Source organism: Moschus berezovskii, chromosome 9 (genome assembly GCF_049115385.1).
Source record: "Moschus berezovskii isolate FMDL1 chromosome 9, NW_MosBer_1.0, whole genome shotgun sequence".
NCBI classification, from domain to species: Eukaryota; Metazoa; Chordata; class Mammalia; order Artiodactyla; family Moschidae; genus Moschus; species Moschus berezovskii.
Genome location: NC_142468.1, coordinates 93,053,577 through 93,081,374, shown reverse-complemented (window position 1 = coordinate 93,081,374; position 27,798 = coordinate 93,053,577). Strand labels below are relative to the sequence as shown.

The following is a 27,798-nucleotide window of genomic DNA, read 5'->3' as shown; positions in this document are numbered from 1 at the left end:
CACAGAAGCCCCTTCAGCTCCTCTCGGAGCCTGCCACCCCCAGATTCATCCACAAACTGAAGTCAGCTGTGCCGCGCCCCTCCCCTCCTCCGGGCAGCCTGGAAAGGAGCGGGCGGGAGGCGGGAGCCCCGGCAAGTCCTCGCGGGCTTGGGCCGCGCGAGCCGCGGGCGCGCACAGTGAGGCTCGGGGTCGGGGTCGCGGACAGCCCCCCGCGGGAGGCCAGCGGAGGCCAGCGCCTTCCCCCTGCGCGGCCCCGCCTGCGCGGGCGCACGGGGCGGGGCGCCGCGACCCCCGTCCTCCCCGGGCCGAGCGCTCGCGCCGCCCCCGGCCCTCGCCGCGTCGGCCGCCGCCCGGCTGGCTCGGCCTCGGCGCCGCAGCCCCGGCCGGCCCGCGAGCCATGGCCCAGCCCGGCGAGGAGACGCTGCCAGGGCCCGAGACCGCGGTGCAGATCCGCGTCGCCATCCAGGAGGCCGAGGACGTGGAGGAGCCGGAGGACGAGGAGGAGGGGGCGGAGGCGCCGGGCGCCAGGGACCCGGCTCGGTACCTCAGTCCCGGCTGGGGCAGCGCCAGCGAGGAGGAGCCGAGCCGCGGGCACAGGTAGGCGCGGCCCGGGCCCGGCTGGAAGCCGCCGACCCCGAGTCCTGGCCGAACCCGAGCTGGGGGGCCACAACTCCGCGGGCACGGCGGGTCTCGGGAGCGGCTCTGGGCAGTGGTCGGTGCCCAGGTCCGCAGTCTGGGAATCCTACCAAGACTCCCAGGGCTGGCGGCTGGGATCTCAGGGGCCTGGACGTGGGCATACTCTGGGACCCGGGGAAAGTCCTTCCTGGGCCAGCCTCGCCATCTTCTCTCCAGAGGAGACTCTGCTTGCCTGCTGAGTTCCACTGAAGACCCTCCAAAAAAGCCCAGCCCAGCCCAGCCTTCACTTCCGGAGCCGCCCCACCTCCCCAGGAGAGTGGTCCCACATAGCCTTCACTGCTACCATTGCCCCGTCTGCTTTTCAGTCCGAATGGGGCTGGGGGGACAGGCCAGGCAGAGTTGACACTTGCTGCTGGGAGGTCCGAGAACGGTTGATTGCATGGTGTAGAGAGCTCACGTGCCCCGATGTGGGATCAGTTCAGGGCATGCTGCTTCATCCTGCCCTGCTGGGGGATTCCCATTTTCATTCACCTTCTCCAGAGTTCTAAGCTCGCATCATCATCTCGCTACCTTGGCATGGGGTTCCTGGGTAATGGGTAGTCAGTCTGGCGCAACAAACCACCTGTCTAACCTCACCTCTGGGCCCTCATCTCTATTATCAGCCAGAGACCTTAGTCTTGTGTCCACTAACACCCAGGCCTTTCAGGACTGTGACTTTTCTAACTGCTGTTGAAAGGAGATGCGGTATGGAGCATCCATAGAAATGAGGGTAGGGCAGTGCTGGAACTTGTAAATTCTGGGAAATTCCACGAGGCGCTTCTTAAGAGCCCTCTTTCTTCAGGGGCTCAGTGCACACACTTTGATCTGTCAGAGCTCTGCAGCGTTATTCCCTGGCAGGCACATTTTTACTTCATTGGGAGAATACTCAAGGGTTTGAGGATACAGGGGCCAGAACTATTCCCTTTCACTACCTGATGTTTTCGTAGTGGAAGAGATCTGGGTTTAAGGACCCAGAGTTTCAGGGCTGTTCAGAGGTATTCTAGGAGGAAAGTCCAGTCCAGCAGTTTAGTGCAGGAAAGCTGGGCCATAGCAGATGACACAAGAGATTAGTACATAATTTCAGTACTTTACTGTAAAGTCTGATTTATTCATTCACTCAGCTCTGTGCTGAGTTTTTTTTTCCCCCCTATTTTTTGTCTGCACATTGCAGCATGTGGGCTCTTAGTTCCCTGAGCTGGGGTGGAACCTGGGCCCCCTGCAGTGAAAGTGGGGAGTCCTAACCACTGGACCACCACGGAAGTCCTCATGCTGAGTATTGAGAGTATAAAAATAATGAGTCACTGATATCTCACAGTCTTAAAAAGGCAGCTACCTAGTCAAAATAATTTCAGAGTTTGTGTCAAATAGCCCAGAGTGACTTATTCTGCTGCCTTTATTTGCCTATGACTGTGGCAAAGAGCTGTTACCTATCCTGGGGACTACACGTTGAGACTGTACCATTCACAGGGATCAAAGCCCTCCTTATTTCCCTGGGGAGTCCTAGGAGAACGCGGGCCCTTCTTTCAGGGGGCAGGGGCTTCTTATCCTCACCCCAGCACTCTCCCTCCAGAGCCATCCTCTCTCCAGGGGCTGGAGTGTTGTGGAGTATTCAGCCTGAACCCTCCTGCTGCCCTCTGGCATAGAGTTGACCCCAGATAATCCTTGGGGCTCTTCAGGGTGGTGGAGCTGACAGAGCCCAGCGGGCAAACACCCAGAGCAGAAGGAGAGTGCAGCCAAAAATAGGAACCACGCTGTCCCCTGTTTGGTCCAGCCTGGCACAGCAGCCGCCACCGCCCTTTATGAATACTTCTGGGCTCCCAGAGCCTGCAGGAGAAAGCCCAGGTTCCTAAACCCTCTCCTTGAGGTGGGCATCCACCCACATCATTCCTTAACCCATTGCTTCCTTCCCTGCCTGTTTTAACAATTCCTGCTCCCCAGTGCCAAGCCCCTCCAGAGCCCTGAACACAGGGTGCTGTTCTGTGTCCATCTGCCTTTGCACTCCCACCTCCGATCCCTCTGATTAATTTCTAGTCACCTTAAAACTTTGCATCATCTCCCCCATCCTCAGTCCCTACCCCAAAGCTGAGTTTGTGTTCTCTTCTTTGTGTTGTGTAGTACTCTGTACACACCACAGTGCTAATTTTGTCTCCCTCATAAGAAAATGAGCTCCATGAATTCAGGAACCACGTTGACCTTGTTATCACTGTATCCTCAGCTCCCCAGCACAGCACCTGGCACCTAGTGGGTGCTCTGTAAATATCTGTTGAATGAATGAGTGTCTCTCTCATCACAGTCACTCCAGGAAGTTGAAATAGTTGTGTGTTTCTCCTCTTCTAGACAGTGAGGTCTTTGAAGGTAGCAACTTTGTCTTGATCGTCTTCATATCCCCAGTACCTAGCCAGTACCTGACTTATCCCTGAGGAAAAGGGGAAAAATGGAATTAAGGAAAAATCTTTATAACCCCCAGATGTTCACTAGTCTTATCCCTCACCTTGCTTTCTAAAAAACTGTCTTATTCTTACCTTTCTAACATGAAAAAATCAGACATAAATGTGAAAGAGAAGTAATGTGAGCATTTGTATACGTACCATCTAAATTAAACAGTTTTTAGTATTTTGCCATATTTGTTTGATGGATATATAATGTGTGTGATTTTTCCCTAAACTATTTGGAAGTCTGTTGTACACAAGATTTATCCTCTAAGTACTTCATTTTGTAGCTTTTAATGATGACATTTTCCTATTAAATCATGATACTGCTGTTGCAACTAAGAAAATCAACCATTTTTGTTGTTATTCAGTCCCTCAGTTGTGTCTGACTTTTTGAGACCCCATGGACTGCAGCATACCAGGCTTCCCTGTCCTCCCTGTCCTTCACAATTTTCCGGAGTTTGCTCAAACTCATGTCCATCGAGTCGGTGATGCCATCCAACCATCTCATCCTCTGTCGCCCCCTTCTCCTCCTGCCCTCAATCTTTCCCAGCACCAGGGTCTTTTCCACTGAGTTGGCTCTTTGTATCAGGTGGCCAAAGTATTGGAACTTCAGCTTCATAACTACCTAATATAATCCCTCAAATAATCTGATAGCCAAGTTTCATATCCATGTTTTCCCTAATTGTCCCACATTACATTTTGCAGCTGCCCTTTTCCTCTTCAAACCAGAACACAAGCCAGATCAAAACAGTCGCCTATTATCTCTCTTTAGAATCTTTTAATCTAGAGCATCCCCACTTTTTAAAATGGTTTCCTATTTTAGAAATAAGAGCCCAGATGTCTTGATGAATGTTTTACTGTTTGAACTGGTCTGGTTATGTTCTCATCCTCTAGCTTAACTTGCTCCTTTGTACCATGTGTTTCCCATGAGCTCAGGTTAGTGCTAAAGGATTGGTTAGATTCAGTTAAACATTTCGGCAAGAACAATTTGTGGGCACCACCATGAACTTGTCTTATGACCACAGGCAGCATCCAGCATTTGTGATGCTAAAGGTCTTCTTGATTGAGGTGATCCCTCCATTGTGATTAACAACATCTGGGCTTCTCGTGAATTTTCGTTGACTTTTCACCTAATGGTGTTAGCATCCACTGATAATCGATGCTGAAAGTACACATTGATGATTTTCTCATTTTATTATTCTTGGTACATTTATTAGCTGACATTCTTATGTAAAATAGAGCTCTCCCTGATCATCTGGGATTGAACAAGTGTTCCTCTTAAAGAGGCAAACAGATGGGGAGGTGGGAGGGAGGTTCAAGAGGGAGGGGACATATACTTATGGCTGATTCATGTTGCTGTATGGCAGAAACCAGCATTATCCTGCAATTAAAAAACAAACAAACAAAAAGAGGCAAGCAGAAATTAGCACTTCCTTTCCGTTTTCCCCTCAGTTTACTTTCCCCCTTACTTATTTTATTTAAAGTTTATTTAAGTTTATTTTTATTTTCTTCCAGTTTCATTGAGATATAATTGACTACAGCATTGTATAAGGTGTACAAAATAATGGTTTGACTTGCTTACATCGTGAAATGATTACCACAGTAAGTTTAGTGAATATCCATCGTCTCATATAGATACAAAATTAAAGAAACAGAAAATAACCTTTTCCTTGTGATGAGAACTCTTAGGCTTTACTTTCTTCAGGTGGTTCATATGTCACATACAGCAGTGTTATTATATTTGTCATGCTGCACATCAGCTCTCTCGTACTTGTTTATCTCATAACTGCAAGTTTGTTATCTTCTGGCCACCTTCATCCAGCTCCCCCTTCTCTCGCCCGTCCTCTGCCCCTAGTAACCACGAGTCTAATTTCTTTTTCTGACTTTGTTAGTTTGTTTTTGAAGTACAGTTAACCTCCAACACTATGTTATTTCCTGTTACACAGTGATTATAGTGATTCTATGCTTCTGAACATTTCAAAATGATCACCACTTAGGTCTAGTTATCATCTCTCACCAAACAAAGATATTACATAATTATTGACTATATTCCCCACGCTGGACATTTCATACCCGTGACTCATTTATTTTGCAGCTGGAAGTTTGTACCTCTTCATCTCCCTCACCCATTTCTCTCCTTCTCTGCCCTCTCCCCTGCAACCAGCAGTTTGTTCTCTGAATCTGTTCTATTCTGTCTATTCACTTGTTTTTTAGCTTCTACATATAAGTGAAATCATACAGGGTGTGTCATTCTGTGTCTGACTTATTTCATTTAGCATAATACCCTCTAGTTCCATTCATGTTGCAAACGAGAAGATTTTATTCTTTGTTTTTAATGATTGAACAATATTCCTGTGTGTGTGTGTGTGTGTATTCCTCATCTTCTTTATCTATTCATCTGTTTATGGATAGTTAGGTTGCTTCCATATCTTGGCTATTTTAAATTATGCTGTAATTTTAAATTTAAAATTATTTTCTTCAAATAAATACTCAGGAGTAGAATTGCTGGATCATATGGTAGTTCTATTTTTATTTTTTAAGGACTCTCCATCTTGTTTTCCATAGTGGCTGCACCAACTTACGTTCCCCTCAGTGGTACACGAGGGTTCCTTTTTCTGCATATTCTTGCCGACACTTGTCATTTGCTGTCTTGTTGATGATCGCCATTATGACAGCTGTTGGGTAGTATCTTACTGTGGCTTTGGTTTGTGCGTCCCTGTAGTGATGGTGAGCATTGTTTAATGTGCCTGTTGGCTATCTGTGTGTCTTCTTTGCTTTCTGATACTAGATATTCTAGGCTTAATTTATACTTTTGTCATGATATGCATCCATTTCCACAGGAATCCCTGTTTTTTCAAATACTAGGTGGGAGGTATTTAGAAATCAAGGCCTGGAATTAAAAGTGCTAATCTATACTGGGGCATCATTGCTTTCAAGTCCTTTCAATAGAGCTAGGAAATATATTTTTAACAAATAAGATTATATTGATAATTCCAATTCAGATTTAACATTTCAGGGTTTCTGCTTTATTTCTTTTGTTTTTTTATACTGAAAATCTGATTCCTAATAACATTTACTTATTTGCATTGTCTTACAGTATGTAAAAATGATTTAAAATATAATACTAATATTATCAGTATGAATAATAAAACCACTGAGCATACCTGCCCTTCATTTAACAAACAAAAACATCTAGGTTTCTTTCTCTGTGATGTTTCAGGGCCATTGCACAGGCTGTCTTCTCCCTGTTCTGGGTGATGTTAATAGAAGCTTTCATCTATTAATGCCAATTGTGTGCCAAGGTTGTAACTATGTACCTTGTATACATTATTTCTGCTCCGCACCACAAACCATTATTTAGACGTGAAGAGACATTGACTTGCTATACTTTTCCTAGGCCCTAGGATATATGCCAGAACAGCATAGCAGAAGACAGGATTAGAGAAGAAGGAAGGTCATGATCTCTGTAATAAATATGTAGGAACCCATGGACCAGCTGTACATAGCATAGAGTCCTTCCATCTCCAGTGGATCTTCCCAACCCAAGGATCAAACCCTGGTCTCCCACATTGCAGGCAGATTCTTTACCATCTGAGCCCCCAGGGAAGCCCTGGAGCCTCTGCTAGTGGCATCCAAAATGTATTTATTCTCATGATGCCTTTTCCAGAGTTGGTATCTTCCTGTATATCCTGTATATGTTTTCAGTCTGTCTTCTTGAACTTCTATCTTTTGAATCTTCCCTCGTGTTTTTAAATTGAATTGTCAATCTGGTTGCCTTTTTGAACCTTTTCAGATTCACTATCTTTTTCTAGAGGCAAGTCAAAAGGAACGTCACAGAGTGATACTGGGTCCTAGCGTTTTTTATAAATGTTATTTTATCTTTTGTGTCCCATATTGCTGTCCATTATTTTCCTGGCCCTGGTGACTCAAACACCACATGTTAGACTCTCCACAGGGATAATCAATGAGCCCAAGAAATCTTTTCTGTATTGAAAGTCTTAGGAGGAGCTCATTCCTCCACCGTTTTAGTTTGGCTATTTTCCTTTGTAAGGTATCATTTGATTAACTACTCAGTTAACATCCAAAGTAGCTTGAGATTTTTTGGGAAAATCAGCCTTGGAGATTTTATGCTGCCCTTGTTCCTCCAGTTAATTTACAAATATAATAAATACGTCTTCGGGCTTCCCTGGTGGCTCAGAGGTTAAAGTGTCTGCCTCCAATGCGGGAGACCCAGGTTCGATCCCCTGGAGAAGGAAACGGTAACCCACTCCAGTATTCTTGCCTGGAGAATCCCATGGACGGAGAAGCCTGGTAGGCTACAGTCCACGGGGTCGCAAAGAGTCGGACACGACTGAGCGACGGAACGGAACGAACGGAACGGAATAAATACTTCACCACTGGTCTGTGCAGCCCAGTTATCTGTTTAAAATGTATCCTTTATTTCTATGCTTTGTTTCCATTTCTAGCAGGTTTACAGTCATAATATAAGAACTCATCACCACTCCCAATATATAATGATTCATTTAAAGCAAAACAATAACATAAGCATAACATTTTTTCACAGTGAAACCCACTAATGACATGTTCACTAGGAACCATACTTTATCTCTTAAAGAATCCTGATAAGTGATTTGCCAATACAAAAACAATTCATCTTACCTTGGTGATGCTTTTTAAATTTCTGCTATGTGCAAGACTCTGGGTAGAATGAGAAAAATCAGTATGAATCCTGCCATCCCAGAACTTAGAGCTTAGGGCACTAATAAGATTTGCACACAAGTAGCTCTAATACAAGTAGACACAAGTATTTGGAGAATTTGAAATTGTTTTCTTCTTGGGAGAGTTGCATTTGAGATAGATCTTGATGTGTGGCTAGGATTCAGACCTGAGAAAGACGGGTATTCGAGGAGACAGGAGCTGCATGCACAACAGCATAGAGTCCAGAAACCTTGTGCTATTTAGAGGAAACTATAAGTCTTATTTGCTTCAAGGATCTGCATGAAAGTAGACAGAAGTAAATTTGGAAGCTGGCTACAGCCAGATTCTAAGTGAATCTGAATAAAGATCTAAGGATTTGTGCTTCTATTTAATAAGAAATAGAAAAGTTATTAGTATTAATGCAGAGCAGTGGTATTTTATAGCTGTTCTTGAAAACGTATAATAAAACACAAAATAGAAGAGACTGTAGCCCAAAATACAACAGGAAGTGGCAGGAGGTGGGGAGAACCCTAGAAAGGCTGTTGTAGGGAAGTATGCAGAGGATGCAACAGTGAAAAGGGATGCTGATATCTGAGAGGTAATTTAAATTCTTCCTTTAGAATAGTTGCCCAGTCTCTCTGCTTGTCAGTGAAAGATAGCAAGCAACATGCCCTTTACTTCCCAGGGGAAAAAGAAATCAGATAATTTTCTAAAGGAACTGAGTGAACTCCGTGGCGATCTCGGGCTGCTAAGGTAGAGCTGGCACCTGTGATAGGGCTGCTACTGCATGATTCCCTTTCCACTCACTCTGAAGCAGTCTGCCATTTGGCATGCCCCACCCACACATGTCGAGCCACCTGAGGAAGAAAAGCAGTCGGAGTATACAGTGAGAGGAGCCTGCACACCTTAGACCTTCATTCTTCACAGCGAATGGCTATGGAACCATAGTTCCATACTCCTTATATGTGGGCTTCTTTCCAAGGTGTACAGTATGGAAAGGGAGAAAAAGGAGTCATTTTACAGTGGAGTCACCTGACAAATACTTACCTCAGCCAGGTGGTCAGGGTTGGCATCCACAATAATCAGTCATGTTGATAGTATGAACTATATGACGTGATGAGAATGGAAATTTACATCTGTGGTCCTCTTCCCAAAAATTCATGTCCCCGGTCTAAGCATGAGAAAAATAACAGACAAATATGAATTGAGGGACATTCTGCAATATACCTGACCAGTACTCCTCAACATTGTCAAGGACATCAAAAGCAAGGAAAGTCTGAGAAAGTGTCATGGCCAAGAGAAAAGAGTCACAGTGATTAATGTAGCATGGGATGAAATCTTGACAGAAAAAGGATATCAGGTAGAAACTAAGGAAATTTGAAGTATGGACTTTAATAATAATGTATCAATACTAGTTCATTAACAGAACCATATTAATGCAAGATAATAATAGAATTCTAATGTTGGATATATGGGAATTCTATGCTATTTTCACAAACTTTCTAAATTCTAATTTAAAACTATTCTAAAGTTAATTTAAAAAAACTTTTTAAAAGAAAAAGATGACTTGTTTACCTGTCATGTGAAGGAAATCAATGACATGAAAATTAAATGGGAAAACTGACCCCAGAGGATATAGAGGCAACACTGCTGAAAAGAAAGGAGACTGTTAAAAATTACATATACTCCAGTTAGTACCCTGAGAGAATTTAAGATATTGTATGCACGAAACAGCAACAGGACCGTGTGTAAAATAGATAATGAATGGGAAGCTGCTGTATAGCACAGACAGCTCAGCTCACTGCTCTGAGATGACGTGGGGGGTGAGTGGGGAGAGGGTGGCAGGGAAACTCCAGAGGGAGGGGATATATGTTTACATATAGCTGATTCACCTTGTACAGCAGAAACCAGCACAACATTGTAAACCAATTATACTCCAGTTTAAAAAAGAGAAATAAAATAAGACATACATGTAAAAACAGGATGCTTTTAAAATGGAACAGCCTGAAGAAATAAAAAAATTTAAAGACTAAATAATTACTGACTGGAAAAGGTTAGAAGATAATGTCTAAGAAATCTCACAGCATGTCTTTGATTTACATTCAAGGACAAAATATGAGCAAAAATAATAGATATGGAGGATCAACCCAAGTAGTCAGCCAACTAACAGTATTTTAAGAAAAGAAGTGTAATCTTAGCAAATGCTTTCTCCCTGTGGTGACCAGTGTTTATGTAGTCATAATATTAATAATAACCTACAACTAATTGACTTTTAAGTGTTAACTATAGACAAAGCATGAAATAGTAGTTCTGGAAGAGACAGTAAATATTAAGAACCATGACACCAGGAAATAAAGGCACATCTGATAAAATTTGGGAAGTTGGAAATGTAAGAAGAGATGAAGGAAAAGGAGGGATAAGAACATGCACATCGTATGTTGTGAGGAATTGAGAAATATTTTTTAATATTGGAATAAGAAACAGAATTTTAAGTATATTATTTAAAAACACAGGGAAGGCTAATAGAAAAAACCAAAAATAGCATAAAATTTAAAAGTTGGAAGAGGAGGCTCTGACCCTCCAAATCCTTATTTTGTATAATGGGACATGAACAGAGAACTTTGGAAGTTGCCAAGTGTTATGTAGAGCTGTGAACTCATAGAGCTATAAGGAGCTCTTACAGAAATTAAATGGTTGAACACAGGTTGCATCTAGCAAAGGGTGGAGTGGGAGATTGTTGCTTTTTCTCCAGGTTCTCTACTGTTTTAATTATATATATATATATATATAGCTTTAATTTTAAGAATTATTTTTTATAAGTTATTAATAGAGTCTAAGGGAAAAGTAATGAGAACAGTTGGAATGAAAAAGAGAACAGATGGGAGACACTGCAGAATAAAATCAACACTTGATAACGACTCAATTTGGGGGCAAAAGAGAAGGCTGAAAAATGCATCTTAGGTTTTGAGTCTAAGCACACAGAAGACAGTATAGGGCAAGTGGTGGGACAATTTGGGAGGAAAGATACGTGGTTACTACAGGATCCTTGCACAATAATTAAAAAGTTGCCAATGTTCGTATATAAAGACTATAAACTTCTTTAATGTTTGTGAAGGAGGCCTGGTCTTTTGTGTTCAAAGGCTGTCACAAGAACCAGGAAACAGTGCAGCAGGCTCCTGTATTTAAACTAGGCTTTCCTGCTCGTCCATGATTCCCCTTGGGAGATGCACAGTTGCTCCTGACAGCAGCCATGCAGAGGGAGGGGTCCTCTGAGTACAAGCAGGTCACCTCTGCACTCATACAGGGATTTTTTTTTATCGCCTCCCAGTACTGCCCACCTGCTCTGGAATTTCTGGTTACTTGGTCACTAGGTGCAAATAACCTAGGAGTCACCTCCCAACACATTATGGATTATCTACTGAGAGACTGTGTGAAAAGATGAGCTGCCCATGTAAACTGTTTCCTGGTGAGCAGGCCTACCTGAGGCTGGGTTCTGCAGAAGGTGACAGTTTGATTCTGGGTATATTGATATTGAAGCAATATCAGCCTATCCACATGGAAACATCCGGCTGGCAGTTGGGAATTGAGGAGTGGACTTGAGTGAGAGCAGGATGGAGGGGTGAGAGGAGAGGCAGACTTGAATCAGATGACCCAACCAGCAGCTGAAGTGTGGAGATTGCCAGGGAATAAAGAACCAAGGAAAGATCCTTGGGGAATACCTGCCTTTAGAAATGGGAGGAGAAAGATAAACCTGAAAGGGCAGTCCAATGGGGAGAAAAACTAGAAAAGAACAACTCATTTAAGTCCAGAGAGAGACTGTCAAGAAGAAGGTGACCAACTGTGTCCCATCCTATAGCTGGGGGCAGGAGACTAAGGCAAAGAAAGGGCACCCAGATAGAGCAAGTGAATTCTTTAGTGGATGTCCAGACATGCAGATAAGCTTGAGGAAGGCCTGGGCGATCTGATTGGATGAACTTTATTTTCTCAGTCAAGTTGGCGGAAGAATCATCTGCAGAGAGTAAAGTCTTCTCATGGGAATAATGACCTTGGGAAGAATGGGAAGATCTAGCATAGGCGCTGAAGAAGTGGAGAAGTTGCATCATCTTCCTTCTATTATGTTTTATTTTATTAGTGATAGCATCAACTGCTCTGGTTTGGGAGTAGGACTTCTTGGTCTGTGGGTCCTTTCGATGGTCTGGTCACCCCTGATATTAGCCATTTGTCATAACTTTGGTCATTTTGCTCATACCCCTGAGTCCACCCAAAACTCTTCGCTGGTCATTATTGCACACATCACCACATTCCCTGCTATTTATTGTCACTGTTGTCAGCTGGGCCCAGAATTTCCTATGCATTTGTAGTTATTTTACCTGGTATATTCAACCTCTATTTTAACTATTATCTAGGTCATAAACTTTCTCTGAAATGAAAATATATCTTTCCATCTTGCATTACCTTTTTCATTCCATTGTCGCACTGATACTTTTCCTGTGGCACGTTTTGAAGACCTCTTTTCTCAGTGTTAGTTTACTATCCTAGTATTTGGCTGTAAGTAGGAGAAAACCCAACTAACAAGTGAATTAAACAGAATTTTATCTTTCTCTTATCATAATAATTATGCAAGTAGGTAGTTATATCAGTTGGTTCAGTAACTTGGTAACGTCAAAAAACCAAAAATGAAAATAAACCAGACCAAGCTGATTCTCTTGGCCTTTTCCTTATGGTAGTAAAATTGCTGCCGTTGCTCTAACCATTACATCCACACTCAAAACAGATAAAAGGGGAAGGAGCAAGGCCAAGAGATGTTCACTGGTATGTTATTGGCCATAACGTGACAAATAGCTGTGATGTGTAAGAGAGACAGGAAAGTGAGCTTTTAGTTTTTATAGCCTCCATAGTAAAGGAGGGTAAGTGAGAAAGAGTTTGCTATTAAATGTCAGGTGAGTCAGACTGGTGTCTGCCACAGGTGCCCTTTAGGACTTCTAAAATATTCTGTTTAAGTTGCACTTGACCTGTTGTCTCTAATGGGCTGCCTTAATGTATGCTCCTAGTTTATCATTACATTTTTAAAAAGCCTTTCTAAACAACATACTCTTAAAGTTAGTCTCTCTGTTTTTTTTTCTTTACAAATATACACATTTGTCTTGTGACATCAGTAAAGTATTTTTAAAAACCACTTCCAAACTATCTACAGGCAAATAAATAAGACACTTCATTTTTAAAATCAATGTCTGTATTTTATGCTAAATATAGTTTCTGAATTTGAAAAAATAAGATTTATTTAGTTTTTTCCCTCTCCTGCCAGAATATTTGATTTTTGTTCTCATTTTGACTCTTACACAATTGCTTTTTTTTTTTTTAAGGTTGTGAGCCAGTGAAAATTTTACTGAAGTTGAAGGATTTACGTGTCTGAGTCTTTTTTGACTATCAACTGTCACAGTCATAGATTTTTTTACTTTACGAGCCACATTTTTAATTGGTTGATTATTTATTTGAACTCTCTAAGCCCTTTTGGGGAAGGAAATGGCAACCCACTCCAGTATTCTTGCCTGGAAAATCCCGTGGACAGAGGAACCTTGCAGGCTTCAGTCCACGGGGTTACAAAGGTTCTGACACGACTGAGCGACTGAGCATGCATGCACCCACCAAACCCTTTGGGGAGCCTGGCAATTTCTCCCAACACACTGGAAATGCCTTGAGTGCTTTAGAAAGACTAGGATGATTTAGGGGGATTAGGTGTGTACCTCCATCCCAAGAGATGCTCTCTGCTCACAACATGCTGACAGAAGTCCTGGGTCTGATGGTTAATGTTACTGGATGTTAAGCTGCCACAAAGGAGAGCAGTTCTTTTTCTTTTCTCTGGAAGTAATTTTAACCAGTCCTTTGTATTGAATTATAAAGACAGTGTTTATAGAATACATAATTTGGTAATTCAATATATAAAAGAGAACTCACTTGACAACTTGGTGTCAACTATGATGTGGATAACCAGAAATTCCTTAAAATATCACGAAGATTTTATAGTCTCTTCATGAAATAATGGCCTTCTTAAAAAAGCTTTGCCCCAGTACTTCTTTGCCTAGTCCTCCTGTCCTAATATTCTGGGCGAGAGAGAGAGGAAGGGTGTCTAGGTGGAGCTGCTGGGGAAAGGGATTCATTTAGAGGGGCCCCAGTGAATGAGATTTTTTCTAGATTCCATGCAGTATCCCAACAAAATTTGGAAGTTATCATCTGAGCTGACTTTGGAGACAGAAGATTTGAGTTTTAGTCCTTTATATGGCAGTCCTTACAGTCCTTACGACTGTATCACTTACTGAGCTGTCAGGGTATTCATAGGTATTTCCACAAATTAATTAATCTTCGTACAACCCTATCAAGAAAGTGATAATCGTGAATCCCAATGTACAGCTAATAATACTGAGGTGTGGCAGTGGAGTTCCTTGCCTAAGTTGACTCAGCTAATAAATGTTGGTGTCAGGATTCAAACTCAGGCAGCCTAACTCTAGAACCTCAGGGCTCTTAGTCACTGTGCTAAACAGTCTTGTAGAAATAGGGATTTGTGGGGTAGAGTGGGGAGGGAAGAATAAGCAGTGTGTATGAAAAGCATGCTGTCAACGGCAGAACAACATAAATGTTAATAGACGGTTAAACAAAAACTTGATTTCTTAGCTAGTTAGGGACAAACTCTGTGCCTTTGTGGCCATGTGATTCTCACCTCTGAGGAGTCCAGTTGAGATATGAACCATTACAGTTTCCTGCAGTCGCTTTAACAAAGAGCCACAAACTGCGTGGCTTAGAACAGCAGAAGTGTATTGCTTCAGAGTTCTGGAAGCTGGCAGTCCAAGATCAAGATGTCAGCAGGGGCTCACTACCTCTTGAGGTGCTGGGAAGGGCCTGTGCAGGCCTGTCCCCTAACTTCTGGTGGTTTGCTGGCAATCTTAGACACGCCTCAACTTCTGCCGCATCTCCCCGACCTCTGCCTTCATTCATCCTCACACGGTATTCCCCCAACTCTGTGAGTGGGATAGGGCCCACCCCCACCTCTAGTATGATCTCATCCTTTCATTACATTTGCAACGAGGGTTGAGACGTCAACATATGAAACTTGGGGAGATTCTAGAGTTCAGCCCCTAACACTTCATGTCCCCTTCTGGTCTCAGTGGCGCCACGACAAGCGGGGGCGAGAATGAGCGTGATGACCTGGAGCAGGAGTGGCAGCCCCCGGACCAGGAGTTAATCAAGAAACTGGTGGATCAGATCGAATTCTACTTTTCTGATGAAAACCTGGAGAAAGACGCCTTCCTGCTAAAGCATGTGAGGAGGAACAAGCTGGGATATGTGAGTGTCAAGCTACTCACCTCCTTCAAAAAGGTGAGGCTTCTTTCTCAGAAGCTGCTGTGAGGATTTCAGGGGTGCTGTGGGTTGTGGTTCTAAATGTTTTTTACCCCCTTGAAACCTGATAACTAACAACTTTTTATTTCCTCTGAGCCCTGAAAAAGAGGGAAAAAAAATGATCAAGAGAAGGGATTTAGGATCATTATTAAGAATGTCCTCCCAGAAACTACCCTGGTGGTCCAGTGGTTAAGAATCTGCCTTCCATTACAGGGGACACAGGTTCAATTCCTGGTTGGGGAACTAAGATCCCACATGCCACTGGGCAACTAAGCCTGTGCTCTGCAACTAAGATCCTACAGAACCAAATAAATAAACAGAAAAGAATGTCCTCCTACACTGCTGAAAGCGTCCTGGGGGTTGAGATAAGTCTCAGCTGGTAGCAGTTATGACATGACATTCCTTGTTCTTAGCAAAGTTCAAGGACTCTTGCTGGGCAGGTGGGTGTCCAGGAGGATGCTTTGCCAGGACAGGGGGACTCAGAGGCCTTGAGAGACACCTGCCAGGCCTTGTCATTGTTTAGTCACTAAGTCTGTCTGACTCTTTGCAACCCTGTGGACTTCAGCATGCCAGGCTTCCCTGCCCTTCACTGTCTCCTGGAGTTTGCACAAGTCCATATCCATTGAGTTGGTGATGCTATCTAACCATCTCATCCTCTGCTGCCTTCTTCTCCTTTTGCCTTCAATCTTTCCCAGCATCAGGGTCTTTTCCAATGACTTGCCTCTTTGCATCAGGTGGCCAAAAATATTGAAGCTTCAGCTACCAGGCCTAGAAATATATGAAATCTGAGCTTTTCATTTGTGGAATTGAGTAAATAAGAGGTGGAGGGAGCTCGGGAGATGGGCCTTCTCCAAGACTCCAGCCACCTTTGCTGTGTAATGCCAACATGCTCATCTGTTTCTCTGCTGTATAGATCCAGCAACTGGGTTGTGCCTTTCCTACTTGTTGATGAGTTGACAGGCCAGTTGGAGTAAGAGCTCGGTGTCTCCCTTGGGGGAAGCGTGTTTACTAGAATGGAAAAGCCCATGTGGCCTGTCGCGTAACGGGGTGTGTAACGAGTGGGTCCCAGCCTATGTTGCCGGTGTACTTGGTGAGAGAGCCCTGGAGGGGGCTTTACTCCCAGAGTTCTTCTCTGCATTGCCTGTTAGAATTCTCTGCCCTCTTCTCTTGATCTCTTTCCTGTATTTATTCACCAGACATATTTATTCTATATGCTGAGTGCTGTGTTAGGCATAGGATATACAGAATGAATATGGCATTCTCCATGCCCTGGCAAAGTCCAGTCAGAGAGAGAGACCAGTGAAGGATCACCATATGACCATCAATAGATCACATCACGAGATCACCATCAATGTGATCACAGTAGACCATCAACCTGCAACAGAAAGAACAAAGTACTGTTTGGAGCTAATTGATCAGAATAGCTAACCCTGCTTGGAAGATTGACAAGCCTTCACAGAATTGGTGCCATTGAAATAGGATCTTGGAGGATGAGTAGGAGTTTTCAAGGTGTAGGAGACGGGAAGGGGCATTTCAGGCTATGAAGGAAAGCCTACTCTGCCTCCTCACAGTACTCCTGCCACCAGATATGAAGGAGGTTTCCCCACACCAAGCAGTTCTGCAACACCAGCTAGATCTCCTGTGGTCTGACTCAGTTCTGGCACCATCTACCTGGAGATGGCATCAGGTCCCACAGGTTAAGGATTCTGCACCCCTCTTCAGGTGCCAATCACAAATAGTACATCCCCAGGATCCACAACTTCTGTCCAACCTAGCTGCAAATCAGAGGTTCTGGTGACCCTTTGGCTTTGATTATTTGCTACAACAGCGCACAGAACTTGGGAAAAAGCTTAATTACATTTACCAGTTTATTAAAGAATAAGGTAAAGGATACAGATGTACCTCCAGATGCAGAGACACATAGGGCAGGGTCTGGGAGGGTCCTGAGTGTAGGAGTTTCTGTCCCCATGGAATTGGGCTATGACACCCTCCTGGTAGGTTGAATGTGTTCACCAGCCTAGAATCTCTCCAAACCCTGCGTTTTTGGAATTTTTATTGGGCCTTCATCAAGTAGTCACGATCAACTTTAACTGCAGTTCCTGCCCCTCTCCCCTCTCTGGAGAATGGCAGGCAGGGCTAAAAGTTCCAAGCTTCAAATCATGACTGGTCTTTCTGGTGACCAGCCTCCCCCCATCCAAGAGCTCACCCAGAGTCACCTTATTAGAACAAAAAATGCTCCTGTGCTCCTGTTGTTGTTTAGTCACTGAGTCACTTCTGCCCCTTTTGGGACCCAGTGGACTCTAGCCAGGCTCCTCTGTCCATGGGATTTCCCAGGCAAGAATACTGAAGTGGGTTGCCATTTCCTTCTCCAGGGGATCTTCCTGACCCAGGGATGGAACCCAAGTCTCCTGCATTGCAGGTGGATTCTTTACCGCTGCATCCTCTGGGAAGCTTCTTCTTGTGCTCTTATCACTCAGAAATTTACAAAGGTCTTAGGAACTCAGTGCTAGTACCAGGGATGAAGACCAAATAAATATATTTCTTAGTATAAATCACAGTATCACACATGTCCAGAGAACAGTGAGCAAACCCTCACATGGAAGGTGTTTGTGGGGGACCCCAAAATGAGCAACCCGTGAAATCATCCTGCACCTTCCTTTTTTCCCCCCACAGGGACTCTTAAAGTGAGCCTAATTTTGTTTCATGCTTCCCACGTGGCTCAGTCGGTAAAGAATCTGCCTGCAATGCAGAAAACCTGTGTTCAATTCCTGGGTTGGGTAGATACCCTGGAGAAGGACGTGGCTACCCACTCCAGTATTCTCGCCAGGAGAGTCCGAAAGACAGAGGACCCTGCTGGGCTACAGTCCATGGGGTGGCAAGAGTCAGACACAACTTAGCGACACACTTGCCTTGTATTTTGTTTCACTTTTAAGCTGCCACTTAACTGGATCGGTTTAGGAGAGTTCTCCTCTGTTGAAAACTGGCTGCAGAATAGTCACAGACCCCCCCCAAAACCTCCAAAATGACAGCAAAGACCTTTTTCATTCTAAGAGATTTCCTGCTAATCATAATAGGAAGCATATATGACAGAGGTAGGGGCTTCCCACAGAGAAGGCGATGGCACCCCACTCCAGTACTGTTAGCTGGAAAATCCCATGGACGGAGGAGCCTGGTAGGCTGCAGTCCATGGAGTCACTAAGGGTCGGACACGACTGCGCAACTTCACTTTCACGTTTCACTTTCACACATTGGAGAAGGAAATGGCAACCCACTCCAGTGTTCTTGCCTGGAGAATCCCAGGGACGGGAGAGCCTGGTGGGCTGCCGTCTCTGGGGTCGCACAGAGTCGGACACAAGTGACTTAGCAGCAGCAGCAGCAGCAGGGGTTTCCCAGGTGGCACTAGTGGTAAAGAACCCACCTGCCAATGCAGGAGACATAAGAGATGCAGATTCGATCCCTGGGTTGGAAAGATGCCCTGGAGGAGGGCATGGCAACCCACTCCAGTATTCCTGCCTGGAGAATCGCATGGACAGAGGAGCCTGGTGGGCGACGGTCCATAGGGTCTCAAAGAGTCAGACATGCCTGAAGCAACTTAACATGCACGTGCATTACAAAGGTAACTAACAGGGCAATCACAGAGTTTCAGAAAGCCTTACCAAGCTCTAGTAATTGTACAAAGATGGCAGCTGCCTGGTTCCTCTTCCCAGATTGTACCTGGACACTCGTTCTCCAGGCTCACAGACCCAGGTTTGGGATGCTCGGTCCTAACTGAGGTTTTCTAGTGGCCCTGACTCCTGGCTTTAAGCAGCAGGTGCTGGGTCCTGCTTCTGTCTGGATTGGGCATGGTCTTCCAGCAGCTTCTCCAGCCCTCTAAGGCCAGGTTGCCCTGGCCTCCCCCAGCACTCCTTGCCTAGTCTTCCCCTCCTCTCTTGAGTGCTCCCTCCCTGACCAGCAACAGAAAAGTCTCCCCTTTGTTTCACCCCCACAGAGCCACTGTGTGGGTGTCCCATGACCCAGAACTGTCCCTTGGTCATTTTCTTCACGTTTTCAGGGTCCCTCATTGACTCTGGCCACCTGAAGTCCAACACTTTGCCTGGATCTGCTTCTCTCTGCCCTTGGCTCGTGCCACCATGATCAGCCCTGAGTCTGTTTGTAGGTGACTCGTGATTCCCGAACCCCAAGCCCCAGTCTGGGCCGTTTCACCCAGAGGCCACTGGACAGTGGCCAGTGCCCTCTCCACAGGAGCTTGGCAATACCAGTTCCCACACCTGCCCTGTTTGGGAGCCTCCCTTCTTCATTCCGGGAAGTTTCTGTTTGAGTCAGGGTGCCTCTGCCCGCTGTCTGCACTGGCTCAGGTTACCCACCCCACCCTCCTCCACTGGTTCTTTGGGATGACTCATTCTCCATGGCATTCCCTTTACCGGAAGTGGGCCTCTCGAAAATTACTGTTTTACAGTATAAATATAGCTTCCCTGGGCCACAGCATTGATACACACAATTTCCACTAAAAGGAGAGGAGTGAGGGACTATTTCATCATTCTCCCTGACACCCAATGGGATTTAATTCCTAGTCAAAACAGCCCGTGTCATTTTCAGAAGATACTGAAAGATCTTTTGGCACCTTCTGTGTATTAAATGCAGAAATATCACTTCAGAGAAGGATTTGAATGTTAAAATCTCCAGATCCTGTCAAAATGGTAGCATGTAATATTTGAAATTTGGATGCCACATAATATTTATTGAATACTGTGTAAGCTGGACACTACCCTAAGTTTTATATAAATGTGTATCTGGGTGTAGATATGTATATATTTCTCTATTCGTTTAATTCTGATGACAGTTCTATGAGGTAGGCAATATTAGTATCTCCATTTTATAAATGAGGAGGTTGAGGTAAGACTGAATAAGTCTTCAGGTCTTACTGCCAGTCAGAGGTGGACCTTGGAATTTTGTATCCAATAGACTTGTTTTGGATTTAACCTCTCAACTTGCACAGAATAGAATATTTCCATCACCTCAGAAAGAGCTGTTGGACATCACTGCTCTAAACCATACTGCCTTGTTCATAACCCGTTCATTCACTCACTAGGTTTTTGAGTGCCCGCACACACCAGGTATGATTACAGGCACTGGTGTTACCGGGGTAAGCAAGGGAGGGGGGGAGATTATTGAGGACGCCAGGAGGACAGGACAATAGGTACCATTTCCGATTTGCTCTGTGTTCTTCAGGTGAAACACCTTACCCGGGACTGGAGAACCACAGCTCACGCCTTAAAGTACTCGGTGACCCTGGAGTTGAACGAGGACCGCCGGAAGGTGAGGCGGACCACCCCTGTCCCGCTCTTCCCCAATGAGAACCTCCCCAGCAAGATGCTCCTGGTCTATGATCTCTACCTGTCCCCCAAGCTGTGGGCCCTGGCCACCCCCCAGAAGAATGGAAGGGTTCAGGAGAAGGTGATGGAACACCTGCTCAAGCTCTTCGGGACCTTCGGAGTCATCTCGTCAGTGCGAATCCTCAAACCGGGGCGAGAGCTGCCCCCTGATATCCGCAGGATCAGCAACCGGTACAGCCAGGTGGGGACCCAAGAGTGTGCCATTGTGGAGTTTGAGGAGGTAGAAGCAGCCATCAAAGCCCACGAGTTCATGATCACAGAGTCTCAGGGCAGGGAAAGCATGAAAGCTGTCCTGATTGGCATGAAGCCCCCCAAAAAGAAACCATCCAAAGAAAAGAACCAGGATGAAGAACCCACCTCGAGCATCCACCTGAACAAGTCCCTCAACAGGAGAGTCGAGGAGCTGCAGTACATGGGGGACGAGTCTTCCGCCAACAGCTCCTCCGACCCTGAGAGCAATCCAACATCCCCTATGGCTGGCCGGCGACATGCCGTTGCCAACAAGCTCAGCCCTTCCAGCCACCAGAATCTCTTTCTGAGCCCCAATGCCTCCCCGTGCTCAAGTCCTTGGAGCAGCCCCTTGGCTCAGCGCAAAGGGGTCTCCAGAAAATCCCCACTGGCCGAAGAAGGGAGGCTGAACACAAGCACCAGTCCTGAGATCGTCCGCAAGTGCATGGACTATTCCTCGGACAGCAGCGTCACTCCCTCGGGCAGCCCCTGGGTTCGGAGGCGCCGTCAAGCTGAGATGGGGCCACAAGAGAAGAGCCCCCGAGCAAGTCCCCTGCTCTCTCGGAAGATGCAGACTGCAGATGGGCTACCTGTGGGGGTACTGAGGTTGCCCAGAGGCCCTGACAACACCAGAGGGTTCCATGGTGGGCACGAGAGGAGCAGGGCCTGTGTATAAATACCTTCTAATTTTAATACCAGCTCCACTGAACATCGCCTTTGTTTTCAAGGTTCTGACAAATACCTGGCATGACGTTGAATGAAATTAATGTCCCCTTGGAAAGATTTTGTATACCTGTAGACCTCTTAATTTATATATTTGTAATATATATGAATTGCCTGGTATGCTCTGGTTTTAAGACCATCTTCTAGTTCAGAACACCCATTCCTCCCAGCATGACCATTATTTTGATAATGCCCAACTTGTGTGAATGGCTGTGCAGGGCTCTGGGACAGAGGCTGCCCAGAGAGGGCCTGGCAGTGGGTCTCTTCTTCGGGACAGGATTCTTCTCTCCAGTGACTGAGCTGTCCTCAGTTGGCCATGCGAGGGCTTCCTGAATGCCCAAAGGAGTTCTGTTGTATAACAGCAACTAATTAAGCCAGTGGCATGGTGTTTTATATGACCAAATGTATGTTTCCTGTCAAGTGAATAAAGAATAAAGCACCTGACTGGGAGTGCTGGCTCTGAACCCATAGACTGTGCCTAACGTGCATCTGACAAGGTGTGGGTGGTGTCATGAGGCTCCAAGGAGCTTAACACATTGCTGAATGTGCCCCAGGGCTCTCCTTGGGGCTCCTGGCAGCCTGAGAGGTCAGCGGAGTTTTTGCAGATGTTGTTCAGTCGCTGCTGTGCCCGACTCTTTGTCACCCCGTGGACTGCAGCACGCCAGGCTTCCCTGACCTTCACCATCTCCCGGAGCTTGCTCAAACTCATGTCCTTTGAGTCGGTGATGCCATCCAACCACCTCATCCTCTGTCGCCCCCTTCTCCTCCTGTCCTCAATCTTTCCCAGCATCAGAGTCTTTTCCGATGAGTCACCTCTTCGCATCAGGTAGCCAAAGTATTGGAGCTATCAGTCCTTCCAATGACTAGTCAGGGTAGACCACCACAATCTCTCATCACAATGAATCATACCCAACAAAGGCAGCTTAGTATAGGCCAGATTCTCTAGATGTGGTGCCCAGACCAGCAGCATTGACGTCATCTGGGAACTTGTTAAGAATGCAAATTCTCAGGCACTACCTCAGGCTGACTGAATCAAAAACTCTGGGAGAAGCAACTATACACCAATAAAAAAAATTTTAAAGATGGTGCACACTTTCAGCTATAAGATACATAAGTCCTGGGGATGCAATGTCCAGTCTGGTAACTGTAGTTAGTAATACCCTGTTGTATATTTGAAAGTTGTTAAGACTGTAGTAGTAGGATCAGAGCCATGTTTCCTTTTTAGGAATAAAACCCATTTTTAATTTCAGAAGTGAAAGAAAAATCCCCATAAAAATCCCTGGAAGAAGGGCATGTAATCTGAATTTTAGCAAGCCCTCCAGGTGATTCTGATCCACACTAGAATCAGAGTGGATTCTAGACAGTGGTTGTGGGACTTGAGGTCAGATAGTCTGATTCCCATATTCCCAGCTAACTAGTTCTGTGACGTTAAGAGAGTTACTCGCCCCTCCTCGGCTCATAATATCCCTATGAAGTGCTTTGCCTTGATGTCATTGTCTTGAGATGCAATTGGTCCTCCACAAGCGTTAGCTCGTTTTCAATGGAAGCTGCCACAGTGTAGCAGAAAGAGTATTGTGCTAGATTCCAGTGTTGGCTAATCCACTCGCTATTGGGGGTATTTTAGGCAAGTCATCCTTAATGAAATTTGTCAACAACTATTGAACGTGACTGGATGCCAGGGACTATGCCAAGAGCTTTCCATGCTTTATCTCATTTAATCCTCCCAACCACCACACAAGAAATGTTCACATGTTATTTCTATTTCCTACTGGAAGAAACAGAAGCTCTGTGTGGGTAACTAACTTGTCCAAGGTTTAAGGACTAGATTGGCAGAGCTGGCTTGAAGCTAGCAGTCTGGCTGTGGAGCCCACACTCTTCACCACCAGATGGGACTCAGCATGTGGGACCTCACCATCCACATCCCCAAAAGAAGCAACAGCAAAGTGAGCTAATATGTATTCAGCACCTTTCTATATGCTAAGCAGGCTTCCCAGATGGCACAGTCGTAAAGAATCTGCCTGCCAGTGAAGGAGACGCAAAAGACACAGGTTCAATCCCTGGGTCACAAACAGCAACCCACTCCAGTAGTCTTGCCTGGATAATCTCATGGATAGAGAAGCCTGGTGGGCTACAGACCGTGGGGTTGCAGAGTTGGACATGGCTGAAGCGACTGAGCACAGCATGGCATGTGATAGGTGTTCAGCTAGACACATCCTTTCACTTATCCTGTGTCTCCATGAAGGATTATTAAACAGTTTTACTCATGAAGCTGCTGTGGCAGGATAATACCTCAGGCCACTGTGAAAATGGAAAAAGAGTATATTCTTAATTACACAGCTCGATACAAATTAGCAGGTGATTGTTATCTGGTTAGTAAGATGATGTGTCCCTAAATTTCCAGAAGAATTCCTATTGACTGGTAAATGCCTCCAGGAATTACTCAGATTTGCTCTTTCCACCACTACAACTGAGGTGGCCCAAGATTCATAGCTGGAGCTTGGGCTGCCAGGCTTTCTGGACAGTGCCACACCAGGTCCTGCCCTGGGCTTCCCTCTCTTACCTTCAATCCCACTCACCATCTGCCTGGTCTTTCCCATCACTTCCTGACAATGGGACACCTGGACTTCACCAGCTATTTCTGGCCTGGCTACATTCCCGGGGTCCCATTCCTTTATGCCCTGGCCACAGCTGCAGCTTTTGTTTTAAGATTTGCTCCTGTGATCATTATTACTTTAAATGGTACCTACACTCTCACCTTTTTATGTGAATACAGATGAGCTTGGCCTTCCTTTTGTGGTGTTGCCCTGTGTGGCCTTATGAAAGCACTCTGGACTGGACTTCAGCCGATCTGGATTCTAGTCATGGCTTTTCCAGTCAGTAATTTTTGACCTTGAGCAAGTCATTTCTCTTTCTTGAGTTTTCCCTTCCAACTTGTAGATAATGAGATGATACTCCTTAAAAAAGGCCATAAGGCCATGTATGTGAAAGTTTCTTATGAATTGAAAAGTACTTTACATGTGTTGGTCATTTCCCTGCTCTCTGATCATCTCCAAAGACGGAATCCTCCTCCTGTGCTCTGGTGCTTAGTTCAAGTCTCACATAGGAGTCACCTAAAGAGCTTTTCAGAACTGCCTGTGCCCACCCTGACATAGGCTGATTTAACTGGATCTGGGGTGCAGCCTGGGCAGCAGTGGTTTTTAAATCTCCCTGGGTGATTCTGTTGAGTGGACAATGTTGAGAAGCGCTGCTTCATTGGAACAAGGAGAGGACTTGGGATAAATTGACAGAGTCTCAGAGACACTGATCCCTCCCCCTTATTCAAGGTTGGGGGGTGGTCTCCTTCATAGACCTCTTTGCAGCCCAGAGACCCTGGGCACCTTGCTGATGAACCTGGCCTTCCTAAATTTCTGGCTAAACCTTCAGCTGGGGCATGGGCTTCCTGTTTGTGAGCATAGCAGGACTTTCTGGAATAGTTTGACCAGGGAAGTCAGCCAACAGCAGTTTTACAGATGTTTCATATTTTTAATGAAAACCAGCTCCCTCTCCAAATTGGGACCCGAAGCCTGCTGTACATCAACACTTGAGGTGCTGGCTTGTTGTTCAGTTGTTCTTTTGTGTCAGACTCTTTGCGACCCCATGGTTAGTCGCCCACCAGGCTCCTCTGTCCATGGGATTTCCCAGGAGAGAATACTGGAGTGGGTTTCCATGCCCTCCACGGGATCTTTCCAGATCAGGGATTGAATCTGCATTGGCAGGCAGATTCTTTACCATTGAGCCACCAGGGAACCCCGAGGTGCTGGCAGAACATCCAGATTCCTCACGTGTCCAAAACATCACCTGGCCTGCCCTCTCCCACCCCCACCGACCCACACACTGACACCCACTGAATTCCTGTCTCAGCCAGTGATGCCCCTGTCGTCTGCGTCCCCCAGACTGGAGAAGAGGCTCTGTGCAATGTGATAAGTGGAGGTTCTGGACTTTGAAAACCTGAGTTCAGATCCTAGTCACTTTGACAAGGGACTTAGCCTCTATGTGCCTCAGTTTCCTGTCCCAGGAAAAGTGGATGATAATTCCTACCTCCAATTTGTCATAATTAAATGAGTCAATTCCCATAAAATGCAACTATCTTGCACATGTGAAAGTAACTCAGTAGTGTCCGACTCTTTGCCAGCCCATGGACTGTAGCCCACCAGGCTCCTCTGTCCATGGAATTCTCCAGGCCAAAATACTGGAGTGGGTAGCTGTTCCCTTCTCCAGGGAATCTTCCCAACCCAGGGATTGAACCCAGGTCTCCCACATTGCAGGTGAATTCTTTACTGTCTGAGCCACCAGGGAAGCCCATAGTGATTGGGCACATAGTAAGTGCTCAGAGAATGTGAGGTCATCATGTTTATACCTTCTTCATTTTTTTCCCATATTCAATCAACAACTCAGAACTGTTAGTTCCATCCTTGAAATGTTCCGTACATGTTCTTTCCCTTCCCACGTGCTTACTTACATCCACATACCCTCCTCCCTGTCTTCAATCACCGTCTTTAATCTATCCCCCATCGTGTCACCAAACCCATCTTACTAAAGGAGAGTTCTGTTTGCATAATTTCCCAACTTAAAAAATTGCTGGCTGTCCCTTTCCTGAACATAGAATAAGTGCCAAACTGCCTCAAATTCCTGCCATGCTTTTCATCTTGGAGGGAAGTCTCTGATCGTTAGCTTGGTTGAGCCACAGCCTGTTGGACTGTAGGGTGACCTGAGTTGCTGGCCAGCTTCATATCCAGAAACATGTCCATGCCTGTATCTTGTTTACTATTGCATCACCCCAGGGTGTGCCGGGTTGAAAAGGCTCTGCTTGGTTTTTGCCATGCGGGACTGAACCACATGAGAAAGTACTTTTTGAAGATACATTGGTCATTGACTGTTTTTAAATCCTTTCTCTAAAATGTGAACTAGTTTTTTCCAGTAGTTTTCAGCTACATAGTCTCCTTACAAGTTGTAAACATGCTGGAAAAGCTATTAATACCTAGCAACTAATGGCAAAGCTCTCAGAAGGAAGGGGCTTCCCCTGGTGGCCCAGATGGTAAAGAATCTGCCTGCTATGTGGGAGACCTGGGTTCAATCCCTGGGTTGGGAAGATCCCCTGGAGAAGGGAATGGCAACTCACTCCAGTATTCTTGCCTAGAGAATCCCATGGACAGAGGAGCCTGGTGGGCTATAGTTCATGGGGTCGCACAGAGTCGAACATGACTGAGCAACTACCACTTTCACTTTCTAAAAAGGAAAGGATTGAAACAGCAGGGTATGTTGACTTCTTGTTTCCAACACTGATTGATACTGTTGAGTGCGCCTTCTCTTAGCAGAGAGGTAACCTTGCAGGTGACAGCCTGAGAACTTCCTCCCTGTGGAGCATCCCTCAGGTTGAGAATCATGCTGACGGACAGTCCTTTAAATGCTTCCAATGGAGTGGGGGCTATGCCAGCCACTCATTGCTCTGGGAGCTGGAATAAATGGGGTTGTGGGGGATGATTCAGGAATGTGTATGCAGCCCTCAGATGAACTGGGCTACTTTCACTTGGACAAATTTCTTTTTGAGCAACTATCTGCATAACGGCCCTGGTTTGGCATCAGCTATAGGATGAGCATAAGCAAACCTGTCATGGTGTACAGGCTTGTACACAAATTGTAACTGTACACAAACATCAGTTAAATTCGACACACATTCCCTACGATGGGTAAAAGTAGTAGTGCTTTGGATGAAAGATGAATCCTAAGTGAACTGTGCGCTTTTCTGTAAGTGGAACGTGCGGTAGGTTCAGACCTGCCTTCTCACTATTGCAGTTGCAGTTAATCCACCTTCAAAGATGACTTTGGGAAGGGCAATTTGTTGGTCACAGAGAGGTAGCCCAGAGGCAAATTCTTCTCATTCCTATATTCTCTTAGTGCCCTCTAGTGTCCAAATTGGGACATAGCCCTGTCTAAGGGGAACATAACCTGGCACCTGCAGAGTCCAGTGTGTACTCTCGTGGTTGAGAAACAAATGAAAGTCTTGCCATCTGTCAAATTATGAGGCCTGTCTCATATCTCTAAATTTCAGTTTCCTCATCTGTAAAATGAGAATGATAATACTACAACATCACTGTTCTTGTAAGGATTAAAGGGGATACTGTAATACATGGAAATTTCTCTATATGAATAAATAGCTCATCAGGACTTCCCTGGTGGTCCAGTGGTTAAGAATCTGCATTCCAATGCAGGGGACATGA

At 45.3% G+C, this 27,798-nt stretch overlaps 1 protein-coding gene across 1 annotated transcript; it reads left to right on the top strand.

Moving 5' to 3' along the window:
• Window positions 1–22,005, top strand: LARP6 (La ribonucleoprotein 6, translational regulator). Its single transcript, XM_055436797.2, has 3 exons — window positions 1–597; window positions 14,966–15,176; window positions 20,427–22,005. The coding sequence occupies exons 1-3, from the start codon at window positions 398–400 to the stop codon at window positions 21,492–21,494; spliced, it is 1,479 nt and encodes a 492-aa protein (XP_055292772.2). The 5' UTR covers window positions 1–397; the 3' UTR covers window positions 21,495–22,005.
• Window positions 22,006–27,798: the final 5,793 nt, after the last annotated feature.

Bases quoted from the DNA above. Each gene is read 5' to 3' on its own strand.
- LARP6 (XM_055436797.2), top strand. From the start codon at position 398: ATGGCCCAGCCCGGCGAGGAGACGCTGCCAGGGCCCGAGACCGCGGTG. The intron at 598-14,965 runs GTAGGCGCGGCC...TTCTGGTCTCAG, and splicing joins GAGCCGAGCCGCGGGCACAG to TGGCGCCACGACAAGCGGGG. The intron at 15,177-20,426 runs GTGAGGCTTCTT...TGTGTTCTTCAG, and splicing joins TACTCACCTCCTTCAAAAAG to GTGAAACACCTTACCCGGGA.